We start from the raw sequence: 22,575 nt of genomic DNA on the forward strand, positions 1-22,575 counted from the left end.
CAACTTCATCACATAATTCACACTACAGTATTTGCATTTTACATTTTTTCTTAAAAAAGAATTTGTGTGTTTACATTGTAAAACATTTGTGTAGACAACTTTGTCTACAAACAGCCACCAGATTAATGGATCACAATGTAAATGACAATTACATGATCAAGTATCTTTTGATAAAAACACTGTCCTGTTTTACTTAGTGCTAAATTTCAGAGGTACAATTATTGCTAAGATACTAATTTTGCTCTCAGAATAACAGCTTAAAACTCATCATCGAGTTATAAGGATAGTGGTAAGGAGAGCAACAATAGTTATGATTATTAATCTCAAAAAAAAAGGTTTTATCAGCCTGCATTCCAATAGTTTTACTATGAAGTTAATTAATAGACTCCTACACTAATATCTAAATGCCAGGCAATTAATGGCACTGAACTATAAATGGCTTTGTCTTCACTCTTGTAGAGTTATTTTATAAAGCAAATGCAATTCTATCACTTCACTGATTTAATGCAGGCATTGTGAGGTTAATATTCCCAAGCAATTGCAAAATAAAGAACTGCTTTAATTAACCTTCTGTAATTTAAATACTGAGGGAAATCAGAAACTTTAAATAATACCACCATCATATCAACAACAACAACAAAACTCTGCGGAGCAAAGCCAAAGCATTGATTTGAGAACTTTGGGAAATACACTTGAACACGTGTATCTTTCTGTATTTCACAACTCATTAAAAAGACTTTTTTTCTATGAACTGCTCATCTTGCAAGCACAGAAGCTGTGATATGTCTGCTAGGTTTGGAATGATACAAACCCACAAGAATAAAAATTAAAAACCAGCAGGGTACAGGTGGTCATGAAAATTCCTGCCAAACAGGCTTGCAATGTGCTCTGACCCATCTCGTCTGACTATCTGGCTAGATACCATCATACCCCCAACAGAAGCAGATGCCTGAAGAGGTGCACTTGCTGCTTTCTCAGTAGAAGAAAGCTGACCTTCAAAATTCCTCCTTCAAACTGCAAATGGCAATGGTTTTCTACTAAAAGTAGGCTTTAATAGACGAACACGACAAAAGCACAGACAGACTGGGAAAATGTTTAACTACAATGAGGGAACTGTAAACTATAGGCGCCATACAATTGCTGAGACAACACAGAGGCAAATAAGTACTTTCACGGACAGCCCTTTGGAAGATTGTAAGACAGAAGCGTAAAGAAAGCTTGCTACATTTTACCCATAAACAGTAATAACACTTTGCAAGATAAAATACTCTTTTCCTGGTAACATCACTTAACAAATTCCGATTACTACAAAGACAGATAAATAGACATGAGGGGTAATTGCATGCGCTAGTTTCAAAGGCTTCAGACCAAATAGATAGGGGTTGATTTTATTTGACTAAGTTGATCACCAGATCCATAAATGGTCTCTTTAAAATAAGAGGGCAGGAAAGTCCCCTCAAAGTCTGAATGCAGTTTTTTGGGTTTGGTCAACATGCCTTCAGCAAAAACAAGCCTGCACACCTGCAAGTGCTGCTCCATGCTAGGCTCTCAATTTTGTGATCATGCTCAGGTGTGAGCTTACAGACAATTATCCTTGCTTTTTCTGCTTGAGTATTCCTGATAGCTCCTTGGCTCTCGGAGATCATTCCCCAAGTCTGACAAGCTTGCACCTATTATAATCTTAGAAATACAGACATAAATCACTGAGGGAAAAAGAGGGAGGTTTGACACATTTCCTGTAATGATATAAGCAATACTGAGCAAACACAGCATTCCCCCAAATGCACAATAATCAGCTATTCCCCCCACTGCAAAAAGATGCAGTGCAACAGGAGTCATGGTTTCACTGAACTCCTGACCTGAGACACACAGATAAATAGCCACATGCCTAACACTTATTTCCTATAATAGTAGCACTATGATTATTAAAAAAGACTTTATAAAAGCAGAAATCTAACTGGCAAGGACTTCAATCAGTTAACTGTTCTTTGAATCAACACAGGTTCGAACTTCCTGGAAACATCATATGGCTAATAAAGACTCAAAAAGGTTTCATTTGTTTTATGCACAAGATCAGTATGGGTCTGAAGTATCTCAACAGTTTGTTTTTAAATCACTTCAGAGTTCACCACAGTAAGATGACAATCACCTTTCAGAGATGCTGGTCACTAGTGTCTTATCTGGAAGCCAGGGTATTTCAGTTGTGGTGTGCAAGCCTGCCCTACCTCCCTCCCCTCAAAGTCCAGCCAAACTTTATTACAGGTGAAAATGTCAAGACTGCACTGTGCCTTTTGATACCTATGTGATCCGTCTGAAGCAGACTGGCAACAAAACGCTCAGAGTACCAAAACAGATCCTGTCATACGAAGTTATACTGGGTTTTCCCCCTGATGCCACAGAAAGGTGGCTGGAAAAGCTGGTATATGTATGAGAATTTTCACCCAAGCACTCCCATTTGGCATGTGTCTGCTCAGTACTAATGAGCAGCTCTGATTTCTGAAAGCCAACCAACAAGCACACCTCAGAAGTGAATGTTCTTAGTGACATGAATTTGTGGTTGAATGGTTTAAACTAATCACTCCTTGCTTATACCTCTTCACTCTGTGAAGAAAATAATGGCTTCTAAGCTAAAACCAAGCCCATCATTTCAAAGACAATGTGATATACACAAGGCGTTAGGCACCTCTGCTGAGACAACAGAAGCCATGAAGGATTTATGGTACACCACATATAGTAGTGTCAGCCACTGATGATGATGGCAGGCAAAAATCTCTTCTGAACATTAAATTTGATTGTGAGAGCCCATATAACTGTAATAGCCGACTTCCACAAAGCATGCTTTCCTACATGCCTGGCAGCAAATGTCAGATTAACATACAAGCTTGTTCTTTCCCAGATTTCCTGTAGTTCATAACATGACAAATATTAAGTGCAACCACTCATCTAGTGGTAGATGATTACAGATGCAAAAGTTAAAAGGACAGAAGGATGAACAGGTTTTATTTCAACTCTAAGAAGCAACCTAGATCTGCCCACAGCTTAAAGAAGTTTAAATTGTATTTGAGACTAAACTACAGCAAACTGCTAATTCTGTGCCAGCTTCCAGTAACTTCCAGTAATCTTCCAGTGAAGATTTTATTAAAAAGAGTAATTGCACTGAGGTATAAAACTTAAATTTGGACTCATTAAGGATTGTCTGTACATACTAATGAATTTGGTATTTGCATGTAACACAATTATTCCTAACTTGGAACAACAGTATTTCTGTACGGTGTTACACCTCAAAACAGCTTGACAATGTTAATTAACATGCTGCTTATTACACAGTTTAAAGAAGTTTTTTTCAGCTGACACTGAATTTAAAAACAAGACTTCATCTTCATTGTACCAAAAACCACTTTAATAATTTGATGCATTTTGCCACAATACAATTTGTTCTGTTTTCATGATAGTCACACAGCTTGGACATGAAAACAGATTAATTAGTTTCACATTTTGCTCACATTTTCAAAGACTGTTTCAAATCAAGTAATGTTTTATCTATTCTACCTTGCACTGACTCAACAGAAGAAACAGATGTCTGTGCAAGAACATTCTCATCATCACTTTGGGCTTGCAACTGAGACTAGTTCAAACCACTACCACCAGTTCCAGAACAAACCTGAAATGTATGGCATCTATTGATCCCTGTTCAGCAAAATGGAGAAAAGCTGCAGACCCTTGTGGGAGCATTAAATGGTCCCCAGCTAACCGCCCAGAGAGACAAACCAAGGAATAATCAGAGATTGCAGGCCCCCCTTCCATGATCACGCAGGCCATTTTCCTGCTTCGGATGCCTTTCTACCTGGGACTACCAAAACAACTCACAAATACTTTCCAGTCTGAACTGCATTTGTCCTTGGCCTACTCCCAAAAACCCCAAACAAACCAAACCGCTAGTTAGTCTGTTCTATTTGTCCTATGACAATCTACCTTGGGAAAAAAACCAACAACAACATAACAAACAAACCAACCCCACCAAAACAAAAACACCAAACCAAAACCCACAACCAACACCAAACTCACCAAAACCAACAACAACATAACAAACCAACCAACACCACCAAAACAAAAACACCAAACCAAAACCCACAACCAACACCAAACTCATCAAGGTCAGTAGGTCTCATCAATAGCTAAGGTATTACATAGGTGGGAAAAGAGGTTTTGGACAGTTTTTTAAATATTTAAATAAAGGCTGAGAGTAAGGGAGTCTTGTTTGTTTGCTTGTTTGTACAAGATTTTCTCCTTTTAAATAAAAAGACTAAAGACTGAGTGTTTGAACTGTCTGAATATTCAAGGCACTTAATAATTAAAAAATAGAAACTAGAAATGAATGATTTAGAAGCAAAATACAGTGCCTCTTCATGCACACTGTTAAAAAGAAGACCAGTGCTAAGAAAAGTGCACACGTGCCCCACCTCAAGGACCTGCTACAATTTTCTCCTCCTTTAATCTCACGTCTGTATGTGAGAAAAGGCATCAATACAATCCCCATTCATACTGGAAAACAAAATGCTCCCAAGAACATATAATTGAAAGACTGACTTCAGGTTGAGAGTAGCAGGTGTAGAATATAATCACATTTTTGTTTAACTAAGTGTGAGACCGTAATTATTTTGCAGATCCATTTCAACTGTCAAAAAATTATATGGTCCCAACTCAAAGTAATAAACCTCAAAGGCACAACCCTATCCCAATGCATATGAACACATGCTACATAAAACTAGAAAATATACAAACATGGCTGTTTAAAAGCCAGTTGGAAAACATAATAACCCAAAATATACATCACACTATCTTAACAAAATAATGTTTAATGATGACAGTTTAAGTTTGCAATTACACGACATTCTTGAGCAAAATATCACTTCTACTTATGGCAAAAGATTTAAAACTGCAAAAACAACTGAAGCATTTATTCATTTATATGCCATTTCAAGATGAAAAACCCTGCCAAGGGCAACACTGTAGTAGTGTAGCACATCTTTCTCTCTGTTTTTTTTCTTCCCCTCTCTTTTAAAAAAGAGCAGGGAAAGTAAAAAGAACTTTAAAAAAAGTGAAACAAACCCACCACAAGGCGATATCTACATCTACTGGCGATATCTAATAAGCAATGAATCTACTACTGCAATAAATTTGCTGAAAACAAAGCTCTCCCTTTAATGGATTTTTACACAGCAGGCTCCTGATATGAAGAGGGGATGACTGATGCTGGCTTGCAATATGGCTCTATAGTAAACTATGCCAGTATTACTATCAAATCACCTCTTATGAAACTCCCTTTCTGCCCACGATACAATCAATTTAACAAAGATCTAAACAATTTACAGTTCAAACATTCAAATAAATCCCATTCTCCTCCTTCCCCTCCACACTTATGAGAAGAATGGAAAGTTACATGTCCCTGGAACAGTCCCAGGAATTATTTTATCTGTTTACTTTTATTGTCAAGATTGCATATTGAATTCAATAGAGTCAAGGAAAAGCATCAATGGCTTCACACATCCACACTAGATGTGAAATGAAGACAAGTACCAATTCCAAGGCAGAACACTACGAGTCATACCTGACTACAGAAGCTCACTGACATTATGTCTAAACAACAAAACAAAAAAATAGGCAAAGATAAAACATACATATGAAATTTTATATCTGTTTTCTCCCCATAATAAAGGAAACCAGTGGCAAGGAAAAGTCCATCATTCATCCAGAATAAACACTATCATCCAGCTTGATAATCTCCAACACAAGGGGAAAAGAAAATACAGTAGGGAAAAGAAGACAAATTGAGAAGCCCACTTTCTCTAGTCTGCCTTCTCTCTTCTCCATGCCCATGTAAAAACAGTTTACTCATTTAAATCACAAGGGCAGCAGTCATGGAGACTGTTTATTTACCCTCAAACAGAACATGAAGCTTCTTCACCTCATAGCTGCACCCCTGCTACAACAGCAAGTTCAGTTTCCAGTCCACCAGGCACAGAATAGCCTGCAAAATCTTCGGGGCAAAGACTACCTTTTTATTATTTAGTTGGAGAACAACCACAATAATAATAACCTGATCTGCAGCTGTGGCTATCATTAATTACTTCAGTATTATCAGTGATCTCTTGCTTTATGGTCCAACCACGCTCCCCAGTAAAAAACACTTCTAGTTTAAAGTTTTCCCCTAATTCTGGCAAGCTAGCATTAGGCAAACTATCTTCAGAGGGAAGTCTCTCTTCTTGATGCCAACTTCCTGAAACAACTGACTTAATACATTCCTCAAAGTTGTGACCATTCAAAACCAGGACTTTGCACCAATGTTGAGTGCAAAACTCAACAAAATCAATACAAATGAACAAAATAATGGTAAATGGAGAATATAGACAAAAAACTCATTTGCAAGCTGGAAAGAGCAAACCTAAAGATGACGGACTGTATGACTTAACTTTCTAATAGAACAGTACCTACTGGTATTTTTAAGAGTAAAAACAAGAAAGATGCACCAGCTGGTGCAAGTATTACATGATTTTGTAGTTTATTTTTAAATTCCCATTAGAATATGTAAAGCCAGTCATAGCAACGCAGAATCACATAGGTTCCAAAAGGCCTGCAATGGAAAGTGCTGTAGTCAAACCTCCAGTTCAAGGCAAGTCTAGTGAGAGTATGGTATTTGAGAGCCTTCTCTAGATGAATTTTGAGTATCTCCAAGGATGGAGATTCCAGTTTCTCTGGATTCCTTCCTGGTTTTGAAAACTCTCGTGGTAATTTCGTGGGTTTTTTTCTTTTTGCTTTTGCCAAGTTGTAATTACCCTTGTTCCACAGTTTGTCCCCACTACTTGTCCTTCCACTGTGCATCTCTGATACAAGTTCATCTCTGTTCTCCTCCACATCCTGCCATTTGGTATCTGTGAGCAACAGCAAGATCTCCCTCAGGCTTTCTTTTTGTAAGGCTGTCCAATACAAAAGATGCAGTGAACTCTGCCTTTAGAACTCCTAAAGCTATATGAATACCTGCTCCCATTTTTCTTGCCATCATCTCAATCAAGTAAATGCTAATTTTTAAACCATTTTCAAAGTCTAATCAGTCTCGTATAAGAAATGTATGCTTAAATGAGCACTTTCATAAACTTGTCTCAGCAGCAGAATTCAACACACCCTTTCAAAGTTTTTGTTATCCTAGTATTAATTTTAGTATTGTACACCGGTTACCACTTGACAGTAACTTTACTATGCATCACCAGCAGAGAAAGAGCACAGTTGCTGAATTACCAAAATATAGACTTCAACTTCATGTTAGGAAGTTGTTTTCTCAATTGCTAATTCTCAAAGACTGGGAAAGAACACAGTGGTGAGACTTTATGGAGAAACATCAGAGTTTGTCTGATTACCCTTCTTGAGACAGCGAGCATCTACAGAATCAGTCTGGAGATGGTGAAAATAAAAGGAGCAAGCCCCAAGGTGTTAAGGGCTACTGGACCTAATCTGAATTTGCCTATTGACCTTGAGATGCCTGTACCACATTTGGAGCCTGGATTTAGACACTCCTTCAGTGTACCTTCCAATCCACAAAGAAGAAATCAGGCTACATAAAGGCTGGTATCTTCTACTTGTCAATCTGTCTCTGCCTTTATCTGAGTTCTCTAATGTATCACTGAACCATAGACTCATACTATGTTTTGGGTTGGAACTGACCTTAAAGATCATCTAGTTTCAATCCCCCTTGCATGGCCAGGGACACCTCCTACTAGATCAGGTTGCTCAACCTGGCCTTGAACACCCTCATGTTTAGAGTGTCCACAACTTCTCTGGGCAACTCGTTCCAGGGCTTCACCACCCTCATGGTGAAGAATTTCTTCCTAATGTCTAATCTAAATCCAGGTTCTTCCATTTTGAAGCTAGCCCTCGTCCTGTCACTACAAGCCTTTGTAAAAAGTCCCTCTCCAGATAACTTGTGGCCCCCCTTCAAATATTGGAAGGCAGCTACAAAGTGTTCCCAGAGCCTTCTCTACTCCCAACTACTCCCAACTCTCAGCCTGTCTTTATAGGAGGGGTGCACATGCTGAGCTTCTCATCCATCAGCACCCCTAAGTTCTCGTCAGGACTGTTCTCTGTCCATTCTCCACCCAGTCTGTGTTCAAGCCTGGGATTGCCCTGACCCAGGTACAGACCCTGCACTTGGCTTTGCTGAACATGGGATGCTTTACTCCCATATTTTGCCTTTATCCTCATCTACAATACTCCTTCATTTCATTGCACAAACCTTCACTTTATTATCTATGATAGAAAATTATGTAATTCAAACATGTATCAACAGACAAATCAGTATCCTGTTGTTTCACAAGTCCTGTACAGTCAGTCTGGTTTGACTATTTTTTTAAACTTAAATACTCAATCCATTCAACTGACAATATTTAAAATACAACTGAGTGTCCAAGACAGAAAAAAACCAAACCAACCAACATAACCACTCACCCCAAAAAACCCCCAACCAACCAGACAAAAAAACCCAAACCTGAACATTTCTGTTTCACAAACTGTGGTATGTAGACATGGGAACATCTATGTTTCTTCTATCTCATAGGCAATATTACTAGGACTTTTATCTGCTAAGAACTTACCAAGATGCCTGTGAACAGCACTTTCAAGCCAGAGAAATCAAGCATTTAATGCCAAAGTAAAAGGGGAGAAAATTAAATTTACAGACACAACTGCAATCTTTAAAGTTGCAGTTAGGTATAATCCAAATGATGGAAAGTGGTGACATTTACAGGAATATCATAGGTACAATTAAGAAATCTATTTCACAAACCATCCAGCATTTCAATGAAAAAAAGTTAATTCTCAATGGAATTTTAAAATGTAGATGAAGAAAAATTAACATGTAATTACAGAGTGAAATTACCATAGCTTCATTTAAATAAAAAAATAAATCAAAGGAGGAGAGCCTCCTGCATCATTGCTACTTATGGCTACTTTTGTTAGCTTATCTTACAAACGTTTCTTATTTTAAGCTAAGATTTCTACATTGCACCAGCATTATCCCAAAACGCTAATCAGCCATGCCTGACAGAATTCCCCAGGGATATGCAGCAAGTGTTGATGCTTCCACTAATACCCAGGCTTGAGCAACTCACTTTTGTTAGATTTCCCAGGATGGCACGTATGCTTTAGCTTCATCTTTCCATTTCCAGATCACCTCCCTGTGATTAACGGAGCTGAGACTGCAGACAGAACTGAGCCTACATGTTCAGCTGCATCAGCTAAGCACATCCATTTTGTTGTGATCTAAATCTGGGTGTTTCTCAAGCTCTGGGAAGCAGACCCATACACTATCACTTCTGATCTTAGTTAGAAACAGAATCACTTTAAATTAATTTTAATGGCTAACACATAAAGCATAATTCAAGAACAGCAATGGATATTGAATTAAGCAGTTTTCCTGTACGGGTGTGCAAACTGACAATATTCAAATTAATAGCTGTAATAGCGTTTCAAAATATCTCCTAAGAAGCTCCCTTGACAAAGCAGATACAAAATGCCTTGAACTCACCTATCCTCAACTGAATTAAAATGAAAAGCAAAACAGTAGTGACCATGGTAGATGAAGGAGCTCTCAACAGCATCTGTCTTGTGAGGGGAAAACAAAAACAAAGCAAGGAAAACCTCCAGCTTCCACTGACATCTGGTCAAGAAACTGCTACTTCTTAAAAGCAGAACTAATAGTTGCTGGGCTATATACACTGGCTTTATTTTTAAAAACTGATACAAAACAAACCCTGAAAGTGTGTACAGATCTGTGTGTCTATCTGCAAAGACTTCTCAGAAGGATGCTGTCTGATTCCACGTTTATTTCATTAGGGTTTGAACACTTCTCTCCAAAAGGAGAGTGGGTTTTGTTCATTCAACACAGATAATTTTTACTCTTTCAGCTGCAGGGAGACCATCAGTAGCAGAGATCATCCTGCTTACCTGCTGAGCCTGGTACCTCTGCTGGGCCTGCGACAGATATTGTGCCTGGGGTGGCAGATGCTGAGGCTGTGGCTGCTGGTTGTAGTACGGCTGCTGGCCCTGCTGGCAGTAGCCACTTACACCTTGCTGACCATACTGAGGTGGGATCTGTTGGAAGAACCAAGAAAAGTAAATGAATGAGTTGAGGCAGGAGGCCATGAAATCGAGATACGTCACACCTGTACGGCAATCAGAAGTAATATCCTCAGCTATACACCTGATTCAACAGTCCTACTCTTCTACTTCGCAGTTCATGTAAGCTCTTAGATCCTCTTGCTCGAGCAGGAGCGCTCTGTATAGTTACTCTTTGCAGGAAGAGCTTCTAAGGAAAATGCTATGCTTCTGAACATCACAATCCCATAAAACCCAGCCTTACAATGAAGCAGCAGTTATTTTAAATGTTTGCTCTCCATGGGCACACTACTGAGGCAAATTGACAGAGGAATCCTTCTGACACACTGACACAAAAGTAAGTTTGTAGGAAAAAAGGCACAACTCCAAAAATGACTTTGAAAGGTAGTATTTTTCTTTTGTTGTAGAAACAAAGCACTAATTTTTGTAAAGTGTTTTGCTCACAACACCCAGATTTTTGGCATTTGTGTATGTGAGCCTTACACAAAAACCACGGCATTTGTCAGGTTTTTGTAAACTTTGATCTCTCTCAATCTCCCCTAGCAAGACGTATCTTTTAAAACAAACAAAACCCAAAAAACCACCAGTGCAAACAAAATAATCTATTATAGGTCCTATGAACAGATAAATCAAGACATGTATTGTGTACTGAGACCCTCCCTACACATTGAGATTTTTAAGCTATAAGCAAATCAAGTTGATTAGAAAACCAGAGGAATTTTCTGAATCAGTCAGCCTGTAAGCTTTGTATCAACAGCCACTGACATTTTCTTGGGGCATCTGAAAGAGCACACTTCCAACCAGCTCCTCCTGGTCATTTCTGTGTTCCCCAAATTGTAGATGCTCATGCTTTTCTCCAAACACTGCTGTTTAGTACCATCTTGGATGAATAACCGATGTAACACAGACCTCCTCTGTCCTAGAATGTACCTCCTGTTGGTCCTGCACATCCCTGCTCTAAGCAAATGTCTCAAATACCTCTAAAATGCTTTGATTTCTGAACTGCCCCCACTGAGTTTCTGAAACACTGATAAATCCATTTACTCAACTTGTAAATACATCTACCTTAAGATAACTTACTATATTAATTGAACAATACAATAATATTTGCCAGGTGATGATAATAATACAAAGGCAAATGTAAACACTTGTTTAGATTGATTTTATTATCACAGCTTGATTTGATCCTATTGCTTCTGCCAGAATTTGGTAGTCCTACTTCATGCTCACTCCAGGTCCCATGGCACCATAACCCCACTTCTGCACCTGCTCTCTTTGCTTGCACTTCCATTTGCTTAACCATTATTTCACAGGCAGTGAGAGATTTCTGCGACCAAAGCAATGCTTTCTGACAAATACCCTCTCCCTGCTGATGCATAAATGAGACTATTATAACGCAAATTAAAAAAGGTGTGTTGGAATATCATCAGGCAAACAGACAGCTGGAGCCTGGGATCTGACAGAAGACCACATGGTGATCTGCCTGTCAGCTGCAAAGGTCACAGAGCCTGGACTGGTTCCTAGGAAATGCTGAGGAAAAACCTATGTTGCAGTCCATCTGAGTCCTAGTAACATTAAGAAGAAAAGGAAACATATTCTGACAGCAAAATATGGGCTTCTAGAAAGATAAAGAAGAAAAACATCATTTGAATGCCTGGCTGATAGGATGATGACATAGCAAGAGATCAGATTCATCAGAAACTAGAATATTTCCAGGATAAAAATATTTGTACAGGATGAGTAGAGCACACTTGAACATAGGAGTCAGCCTGTTGGTACCTAAGGATCAAGAAAGTGAAATTTAAACTGAAGAGCAGTAATTAAGAGAATACAAGATTCAAAAGCATGGGATGGAGATTTTGGGTTGTCAAGCGAAGGTGCGAAGAGGAATCAAAGAATAAAAATATACAGACAACCTCAAAGTAAATAAGGTTGCATTAAGAAAATCCAACAACACGTTGTCTTCTACACAAAAGAAGGGAAGTAGAAGAAAAAATGGATCACTGGAACATCAAGACTTAAACAAAAGCACTATCAGCAGTTGTACTGGAAGACTGAGTGTGGGGACCACCAAGCATGGTGAGACCATGGCAACACTAACAGCAGCCCATAAAGCATGATCAGCAAAGGTATGGTGCAAGACCGTATAGAGGGATATTTCAAGTCCTCCCATGAAGACTGAGTAAGCAGAGTAAAGCAAAGTACCAGAAAGAGGTGGTTCCATGGAGCTGCTGTTGAAGGAGTCTGCAAGAGGAGCGGCTGCCTTTGGCTCAGACCTGAGTAGCAAGAGTCAACTGCATCGTATAGAGCTGCCTAACCACTATGCACCAATGCCCGTAACACAGCTAAATTGAACATCTCTGCAGGAACACTGAAAAGCAAGCAATCTACTACTGTTGTGTTTAACTTCAAAAAGTATAAATATGTAAAAAGGAGAAAGCTTGTTAAAATGAAGTTCTAACAGACTGATATGAGAAATAAAATCTGACTGGCAGCATCAAAGCAGCTTAACAACAACTACATGGAAAGCACAGTACTAATATTCACCATTTATTAAGAAAGGCTTGAGAAGAGCAAAGGGACATCAGCATGGCTCATGGCAGGTTTCTAGAAGCAAAAAGGCATCCTTCAATAAGCCAACACCAAATCCAAATGCAAGCTCTGGCACTTCAAATGTAGTAAGACAGGCCAGAAAGAACTGGAGGAACAGCGAAGATAGAGAATCAAGTGAGTAATGAATCATTCCTTCAAACGCATCAAAACCAGGAGATCTGCCAAAGAGTCTGAAGTGCCCAGTGATGATCAAGGTATAAAAAGAGATTCAGGAATTAGGCCATCAAATATTAACTATTTAAAATTTTTTTGCCCTACTGTGCACTGTGGAATAATCCTGTGAGGTTTCCATGCTGGAGTTCTCCTTTGTGAGGGACTCCATTGAGGGAATCTGATGGGACTATTCATGGAGCAATATGACAAATCAACAGTGAGAGATGCTCAAAACCACACAGAGGTCTAAACAAGTTCAAGAATTAAATAGCTGAATTACTAGTGATGGTACACAATCTAGCTTGGTACTGCCTTGATGGGTGAAAAATGGAGTATGGCTTTAAAACAACTCAACAAAACAAAATCAATGATTTAAGACAATAAAAGACTGATGACTCTTCTGCATAAATCAGTACAGACAAGAATCAAGATCTGAATTAGCAAACATCAACACAGCTTTTGCAAAGGAAAAACACCTCTCTACAGCCTTCTTGGATTTATTAGGAAGGGTCAAACACTAAGATTCAGAGAAATGCAACAAGAATGATCAAAGGTATGGAATGGTTTCTGCATAAGGAAGCTGTAGTCCTACAAGTATGGAAAAGATACCAGGAAGTAAGAATATGATAGAAGCTACAAAACCATGTTGTCCAGCACAACAAATAGGAGCTACTGAAGCTGGTAGAAGCAAAATTCAAAATGAGAGGAAAGTTCTCTAGTCACAGAGGTAGTAGACCTTTGAAACCCCTTGCAAAATTATGTTTTGAAAGATGAAATTTTGTGTATGCTCAAAGAAAGACTGGATATGTTCAAAGAAGAATGGTCTCTCATGGTTACCAAACACATAGAGCCAAATCTGACTCAGGACATCCCTGAACTGAAAATAGCTGGAGGCCTGGAGAGTACTGGGGGAAGTATTGCATGTTTACTTTATTCTGACTTTTCTCTTGGCATCCAGTTAAAACCTCCCCTGGAAGGAGGATGTGAGGCTACAGGAATCCTTGATCTGACCTGATATAGCCATGCCTATGTTCTATCCACCTCCCTGCAATACTTAACTGTGCTCTGTGAAAAAGCAATGAAAATTGGCTCTGTGAGGTAGTAAGCAACAAATATAAGCAACCTGAAGAGGCAAAAACACTTTGATTGCTAGAAGCTGGGTGTTTGCTCCAGTTTCTCAGATGTTTACCCTACAATCTGCTTCTGGATACTTTTGTTAAAAAAAAATGTACTGGGCTCTTCTTCTGACCTTATGTATCAGTTGCTATGTTGGAACTTCCCTCTATATTCTCCCATGTCATGTCTCCAATGCAAACTGGTTTCAAACAAACAAAACCCCCAAAGCAACAACAAAAAGCCCCATAAAAACTTCCTGAACCAAGCAAACAAAATACCCCAAATCACCAAACACCTGCAAACTGCACTAAACAAAAATGGAACATGTACTTTTAGATGCCATATTCTTCAGGGCAGAGACACATCACCACTGCCTTAGCTGAACACTTGGTATAATTTCTGCGGCTATTTAAATAACAAACAAACAACAACATGCAAATTAATCCTCCTGCTTTACTGATGGGGATCACAAGATATTGCTTATGGACAAATGTTTATTAAACAGCATATAAAAAAAGCTTAATTAAAATCCCCCCCGAACAAAACAAATCTGAAGGCAATTACTTACAACACTTGGAGTGAATGACCTAAGCATTGCTCTTCTTCATAAGGTAAACACTCCCTTCCCTTTCTCCCTTACACCCACATTCTTTGTGGCCACACAACATAGGAGGTGACAGTTTGGGAAATTCTGTGTGCCTGTTGTAATGTTTGCATTCTTGGGTCGATACAAGAGAAAATAGGCACAGTTATGAATCTATTTCTAGGCAAACACAGAAACTGTAATAATTACTTAGCCTCCTACCTGACTTGCACAGTGCAAAAACCTGTATTTGGGAGAAGTATGACTGACCATCAGTGATTAAACCACTATGAACAAGAACAAGAAAAGGATGAGAAGAGGAATAAAAGTGGCAGTCAGAATGAAGAAGTGGGAGAAATCCAATTAAACCTATAACTTAGCCCATTATCATTAATTCCTGCTTGAACAAGGGGTCCTGTACCTGACATTCTTTGTCCAGGTAATACCTTGATAGTAATGGAAGTGTTAAACAATTTTTGCATGCATAATCTATAGCTAATGCCAAAGAAGAAGGATCATGAGACAGCATTACAGTCATTATAATATATTTTTTTTTAATTACAACGAAACAGAGCTAGCATGTTAGCATAGGTACACTAATAATATCAGGAAGATGCAGCCACTGCACTTTTAAATCATCCTAATGGTTAGATCCAGCCAGTAAGGGAAGAAACTTTGCATGTCCCGTACCACAAAAAGCTCTGTCAAGGAACTCTGGGACCCATCCGAACATGCCAGTCACCATGACATTCTGACTACACAGACAGAGTCCTGGGAACATCCATCATTGCCTCTCCTTGCAATCTATTTTGTGTCCAAAAAGTAAGGCAGATCCTGGATAATGTCAGCAGCAGGCAACAGCAGAGGTCAGAACTCTTGAACCACAGTATAATGATATAAAAATCAGGGTAGGGGTGGTAAAGGGTGTGTCTGGCCTGATTAGCACTAAGCCCTACTTACAGAGAGAAGAAAATCTTAACTCCAATGGTACGGGTAGGGGTGGCAGTCAGAAGAAAAGATGACACTACCTGATTCAATGGCCTGCTTCCCTGAGAAACAGTGAAACAGACCTGAACATTGCCAGACAAGTGCCATCTTCAGAAATGTAATCATCAGTAACATTCCACTTTCCTTGTAACTGTAACACTGTCATTGCATAGAGATTAGAATACCCCACAACCCGGTACTCCAAAGCGGGAGTTACCCAGCACGTACGTGCAGTCAGTATGACACTATAGTCAAAATTCACTTCAATTCTTCTAACTTTACAGTGGTCACTTCAGTATTCATTATAAAGCAAGCTGTCACACTGCTCCCATCAAACCTTCAAGTAAAATTATTCTATTTTTCTGAAACACCAAATCCTTTGTTCTTAGATTTCCAAAGCTACCCTTCTGCCAAAAAAACAAATAAATTGTTTTGAACCATGCATTTCTCTATACTTTTGAATAGAAAGTTGTAAGGGAAAACTAACCCACTGACTTTGATGCACTTATTTTTTTAAAGATGTTTCCGTTCATATCTAGAAATTTTGAGTTCACAGAAGCCCAGGTCTTCATCTGTATATTTACCTGGATTACAGAAAGAAGAAAAACATGCACATACAGCATTGGGAAATCCTCTGGCACACATTCAGGGGCAGGAAAGATTCTATCACAATTAGCACAGCATGGTCTTCTGTCTCAAATCACCATGCCCAAGCCCAACAGGCTTAACAAAGGCCACAAGAATGCCTCTGACTGCCCCTTCCCCTCCCCCTCAAAAAAAAAAAAAAAAAAATTAAAAATCTAAAAGGAAATGAAATTTTAAAAGGGCAAGACCCAAGGCTGTCAATCAGAGGTAAATCAGAAATCTGTGTGCTAAGGCATTTTATTCATACATTCTATAAATTCTATTATTTCTTATCACTTAGCTTTGACCTTTTGACAATACATTGATCACAACATTCACCTATGTCTTTCCCAGACTGTTTTTCCTTTATATTGAAATATGAACTTAAAAATCTTATTAAGAGCCTTTAAAATATTAACACTGGGCCTGATACTGGTCCACCCTGCAACTGAAAGCAAGGAAGCAAAAGGAGAAAAAGCATGTTTCTGTGCCACACAGCACAATAATCCCCATTCCAGAACTTGGAAGTTGGCAGATTTTGCAGAGTCATTAAATGTAGGTCTATGTTGCAGACTGCACTGCAGTACACAGATCTGTAAGCTAGTTCAAATATTTGAAGGCACCTACACCAAAATTTGCACAAGGCTGCTTTGCTGTGCTGTGTAGAAGGGTAAATTAAGTCAGAGGGAGATCCAAACTCTTGTAGATCAACTGCTTCTTATACACAAGCAAGCAACTCTAGTGCAGTTCATTTAAAAAGGCAGCTGAAACATTTACAATATGCTGCAGCCTGCAATGCAGTCATACCCTGTACTACTGTTAACATCCAGGACAAAAAGGATAGGACTTCAAACACATGCCTGTAGCCCTCATTTCCTCTAAAAGTGCACAGCAGCATGATTACACCAGTTGTCACTGCAATGTATATGGCATCAAATGTGTACCTGTCATGAGGTACTCCCTATATGCTGCCTTTTAATGTAGCTTAAATCAAAGCAACATGAGCTAATTAGTACAGGCAGTTTTCCTCTCTTTTAAAAAAAGAGAGTATTAAAAAAATAGAATGTAAAAAACTACAAACATTACATGATTAAAAAAACTCTCCAGTCAAAAAATATAGTTGTTAAGGTTCCAAAAGCAACATTAACTGAGCCATGTTGCACATATATAGCACCTTCTCTTTCTGATTTATGTTGTCAAAGGCATTTCATAAAATATAGAGGAAATGTGGCTCAGTTAATGTGGCTGCTAGAATAGTATCATTTATGTTTTCTGACTTCTTAGCTGTGCAACCTTCACATCTTATTAACATAGTTTTTTGCATAGACTGTAGTATGGAATAGTACTTATGTTTTATGTATTGACATATTTTTGATGTACTGAGATTTTGAATAAGTTTGCTATTCTTCATGATGAGAGCCAAATAAATAAAGACTACTACCACAAAACAGTCAATCATTTATAAGGAAAAGCAATATCTCTCCTTCCAAAAAAGAACACTTTGATTCCCTTGTCAGAAATTGATGAAAACTACCTCTGCCATAAATGCTAAATCTATGCCAATATCACAACCACTTCCCACTCCTGCCTTCCCCTAAAAACAGCAAACAAACAAAAATAAAAAATTCCCATGTTTTATACGAGCTAAAATTAGTTTCAAGGGAGAGGTAAACAGCTGAGTCTAGAAACAATACACAGAAATTTCTTACACTAGAGCCTGATAGTGTTGATTTGTACAGTGCATTACAGTTTGAACTAATGCAACATTTGGTCCTTTCTACAGTTTAATGATAATGACCAGTAAAAGATTTCCATAATGTGAAACCCATCCCCTCACAGCAATACCATACAAAAGACTGAAAATTTCCAATAGAATTTTTTTCCGAAGTTATTTTAATCTGTTGTATAGAGAGAAATCGCAGTGCCTATATATACACACACACACATACAATGAGTCAGATACCTATTCTTATACTCTGCCTTCCACTTTTCTTTTTAAATGATCAAGACAATTAGAAGGGATCCTGTAATCTGCTTAATTATTTGATTGCATTTTACAAATCAACATAAGAAAATGCACATCAGAACTGCTACAACCAATGCAAGCTTCACCTGATCCCCTATGGTGTTTCCAAGGGTTGGTGCTTCAGTAAAATGCACTTTGGAAACCCTGTCTCTCACTGCAATAATAGCATGAAACTCACCAATGAAACAGTATCACAGTATCACCAAGGTTGGAAGAGACCTCGAGGATCACCAAGTCCAACCTGTCACCAGCTATTAGTTATAGAAATATGCAAAAGCCTGGTTTTAACCTGATTTTTAATCCTCTAACAAGTAACTTATCACAGGATGCTGCTTATGGAGCTATGAATGGACTACACAAGTCTTTGGTGACCAAATACTGTATCTGCCACTTATTCTCCAGGAAAATGCAAACTATTTTGATGACTATTTCTTGAATGGTGGTTAAAATAAATCATGGTTAAGAAAATACATGCATATAAATTTTTCTTCAGACAAGTTTTGCAGTGCTATTGAGACCTTTTAAAGCAAGGGAGACAAATCAGAAGTATGGGTCAAGTCTGAATAGCAGGTAATCTAACCACATGAGTAATCCTCCATTTTTATGCATTAGTACACAAGAGACTCCCAACACAGCTACTAGAGACTGAAAAATCCCTCTGTAAAACAGCTTTCACTCTGCATTTCTTCTGGCACGCAATCTTGGTAGCTAAAAGAAATATAAACGTCATTATTTTATTGCAGTAATGAGAAAAGGCAGAATGCATGCACACACTGTTCAGCATCACTTCCCAACACCTTGCACACCCTTGAGTTTTCCTTCTTGTTTCCAGTCTCCTGAAAAAGGTGCTTTTTAATTCCATAACGTGCTCCTCTGAAGATACCAATCTTGAAGAATGCTGTCTTTATCATTCCTAAGTTTGATGGCTTCCAAAGCTAAAACAGATCTTTCTCCTCTTCCACTCTTCATTTCCACTAGGCAATCAGCAGAGAACACCAAGCTGTACATAGCCAGCAACATGCCCTTCCCACAAAAGGGGCTAATTGTATCTTGGGCTGCATTAGACCAAGTACTGCCAGTAGGTCAAGGGAGGTCCTTCCACTCAGCACTGGTGAGTCCACATTGGGAATACTGTGATTAGCTCTGTACTACCCAGTCCAAGAGAGACATAGGAATACTGGAGAGAGTTCAACAAAGGGACACCTAGATGATTTGCACCTCACAAAGGAGAGAAGGCTAAGAGAGCTGGGACTGTGTGAGCAGGACAAGAGAAAGCTCTGGGGGATCTCATCAGTGTATGAAAACACCTGAAGGGAGGATGTGAAAAGGACAGAGACAGGCTCTGTTCAGTGATGCCCAGTGACAGCACCAGAGGCAGGGTACAAACTGAAACACAGGAGGTTCCCTCTGAGCATCAGAAAACACTTCTTCACTGTAAGGATGACAGCACTGGCATAGAGTGCCCAGACCAGATGTGGAATATCTATCCTTAAAGATATACAAAAGCCACATGGGCAACCAGCTCTAGATAGCCTTGCTTGCGCAGAGGAGTTGGATCAAATAACTTCCAGAGGTTCCCTCCAAACTCAACTATTCTGTGCTTTCTGTGGAGCTGCTCTATACATCAGTCTAGGGCCTTAATACTTTAACAGCCAAGGAGCACACTCAGTTTCAGGTGTTTTACACAGAACTCCTCTCATAGCCATACACTGTTCACAGGATCGCTACTTACCAGTCCCCACAGCCTCCTAGGCCTGACTTAAATATCAGAGCAGTAGGCTGCTGCTACACAGCAAGTCATCTCTAGTTCCAGTCCTTTGCTTTTCAAAAGAATATTGCACTTCTAATAATGGAAATCTTGCCATGCACATGCAGTGGGAGAACAGATTTACAAATCTTTGTGCTTTCATTATGTATTTCAATCCCCAAATATTATCCACAGCATAGGAGGTCAACACAAAAGAAAAAGGCATGACCGCCCACAGCTATCATTTAGGTTCAGCAAGTTCTGTGACAAATGCAGTCATTTGTGCAGTCCAAATTCTGGTAGTTTCTTCTGGTACAGCAGGATCAAAATTATACTTTTCATCTGGACACTAAAAATACCCCACAGCAAGGAATCCTGAGGCAAACAGAATGACTGGCGAAACCAACTGGATAAGAAAATTTGATTACATCTCTACCAGTCCTGCATGATTTATTGCCGTGTAGCATTAACTGTCTAACTTCAACATTCCACTTCTGTGGTGCACTCCCTCAACAACGTTGCTACTGACATGGTCAAACACGCCAGAGAGTGTGCTTGCTTTGAAAATTAAGAAATACAAAGCAATCCCTATCCAAAACTTCTTACGTAGAAGAGTTTGACTGAACATCATCAGCAATAAAGGGGGGGAAAAAAAAGGAAGAAAAAGAAAGATGATGCAAGTCTTTCCTGTGCTGGCTTTTCTTTCCTTTTCCCTGTTTGAACAGATAAAAACAACTCAGCTTCTTAAATAACAGTACTTATGTAACTGTTCAAATGCTACAACTTCCAGCTATAATACAGCCATGACTTCAAATATTGCTGCAAGTATTTTTAAAAGAAAACTTTCAAACCCCTCCTTGAGAATTTGGATATTTGATTTATTCCATTTCTATTATTTAATTTGACCTATTACTTAGTTCTGGAAAACATCAAAAGAACCCTGACAGAAACATCAAAGACACCAATCTTCTAAATTCATGGCAGAAACTGTATAGCACATGAGAATTTTTTAAATAATTACAGTTTTATTACACTTAAAGTAAGATGATCACTGTAAATTATTCCTCATATCAGCTACAAGTAAATCTTATAAACATCTGCTAAATGTAAGTATCAGAATACAATTAATACAATTCACCAAGCATCATCCTCAAAATGGAACAGGAAAAAACCCCAAACCACCACACCCAAGAACCTTTACAGTCAAAACATCACTTACCAAAATGACCCATTCTGATTAATTGAAAATAGCCCCCTTAAAAGCTAACACTGCAACTAATCTCAAATATTATGCTTCAATTTTTATAGTATTTACTACTCTTTTAAAGTATCCAAGAATCTCTGGTATATCCATGCATGCTCCGTCCCTTTCTTGAAAGCTTAACTCTCCTTTCCCTCTAAGTCTAATAATCCAAACCTCTGTTTTGTTTAAGCATTCACAAAATTCTTACACTCAGAATAAAATGCTTCCTTCTCATTTATGGCCAGACTGAAGTAATATCTATGTGTACACAAAATTAACACATAAGTGTATAATTGTAGTTTTATGCTCAAGTGCCCCAATTATGCACTTTAAAAACACTTTAAAGGATCCATCAGGAATATTCAGTACCTCCAAACTGTAAAATCTAGAAGAGTATCTTTTGACAAGCCAGCTGCATTACAGAGAAATCTTTCTGTTAAAAACAAAGAAACCAATCAACTTTCTTTTTTTTAACTCCAAGACACCCAGCCTGTAAAGAATGAAGGCACCCATCTGATGCAGCTCACTTCGCCACAAGTAACAGCCAAGCAGGAAATGGAATAGTTAATTTTACTTTTGTGTAATAAAGGTGTCCCAGGTAGCCTTTGTCTCAGAGTGCTAAGCACCAAAGTGGCCCAGACTTAACCTTATTCAGAACAGTGATTAAGGGTGTCTGCACCAGACAAGTGAGGATCCTACACCTTTCTCATTTCACTCCCACAGTAATCGGTAAGAGCAACTCCCCATGTACACGCTTTGAATATTCAGTCCTTTGTGTTCCCACTTCTCTCCTTGCCTAATACTGTTAAGAAGCAGCCTTTTCCAATAAGGGCTGTGGGAGGTGGTCAACATTTTGTTACACTAATGAATTTCTCTGCACATGTGGTGAGAATGGAAATCAATGTTAACCTATCTGACTTCGCACTGAAATGGATTACAAGTGCTCACAGGATGCGTTATGCTTTGTCACCTGGACTTGGTGATAAATTTGGAGATTCTTGCACTGTTTAGTTTATTAGAACAATTTAAAGTGGTGGGGCTTGGAAGTATTTTTTATTCCCAACATCCAGCAGATATAGGTGCCCCTGCCTGTGGCAGTGGAGTTGGAACTAGATGATCTTTGAGGTCCCTTCCAATCCAAGGCATTCCATGAATCTACAAGAAGGAGGGCAAGAATAAAAATACTTTTGTTGTTTCCTATGACAAACATATCAAATTCTTGATAAATAAGAGGTGGGGAAATCAAGAATGATTAAAATAGCAATCATAACAAGAAGATAGACATTTCACTGCATTAAAAAGCAACATGAAAAGGGCTT

The 22,575-nt window shown here is 38.7% G+C and overlaps 1 protein-coding gene across 7 annotated transcripts in view; it reads right to left on the bottom strand.

Annotated features, from left to right (window-relative positions):
* The window catches only part of ARID1B (AT-rich interaction domain 1B), a 333,914-nt gene that overhangs the window by 236,965 nt on the left and 74,374 nt on the right, over window positions 1-22,575 (bottom strand). For all 7 annotated transcript variants that reach the window (XM_054162697.1, XM_054162694.1, XM_054162693.1 and 4 more), the window contains exon 3: window positions 9,994-10,140. In XM_054162697.1, the coding sequence (XP_054018672.1) occupies window positions 9,994-10,140 (147 nt within the window). The remainder of the gene's footprint in view (window positions 1-9,993; window positions 10,141-22,575) is intronic.

Source organism: Dryobates pubescens, chromosome 6 (genome assembly GCF_014839835.1).
Source record: "Dryobates pubescens isolate bDryPub1 chromosome 6, bDryPub1.pri, whole genome shotgun sequence".
NCBI classification, from domain to species: Eukaryota; Metazoa; Chordata; class Aves; order Piciformes; family Picidae; genus Dryobates; species Dryobates pubescens.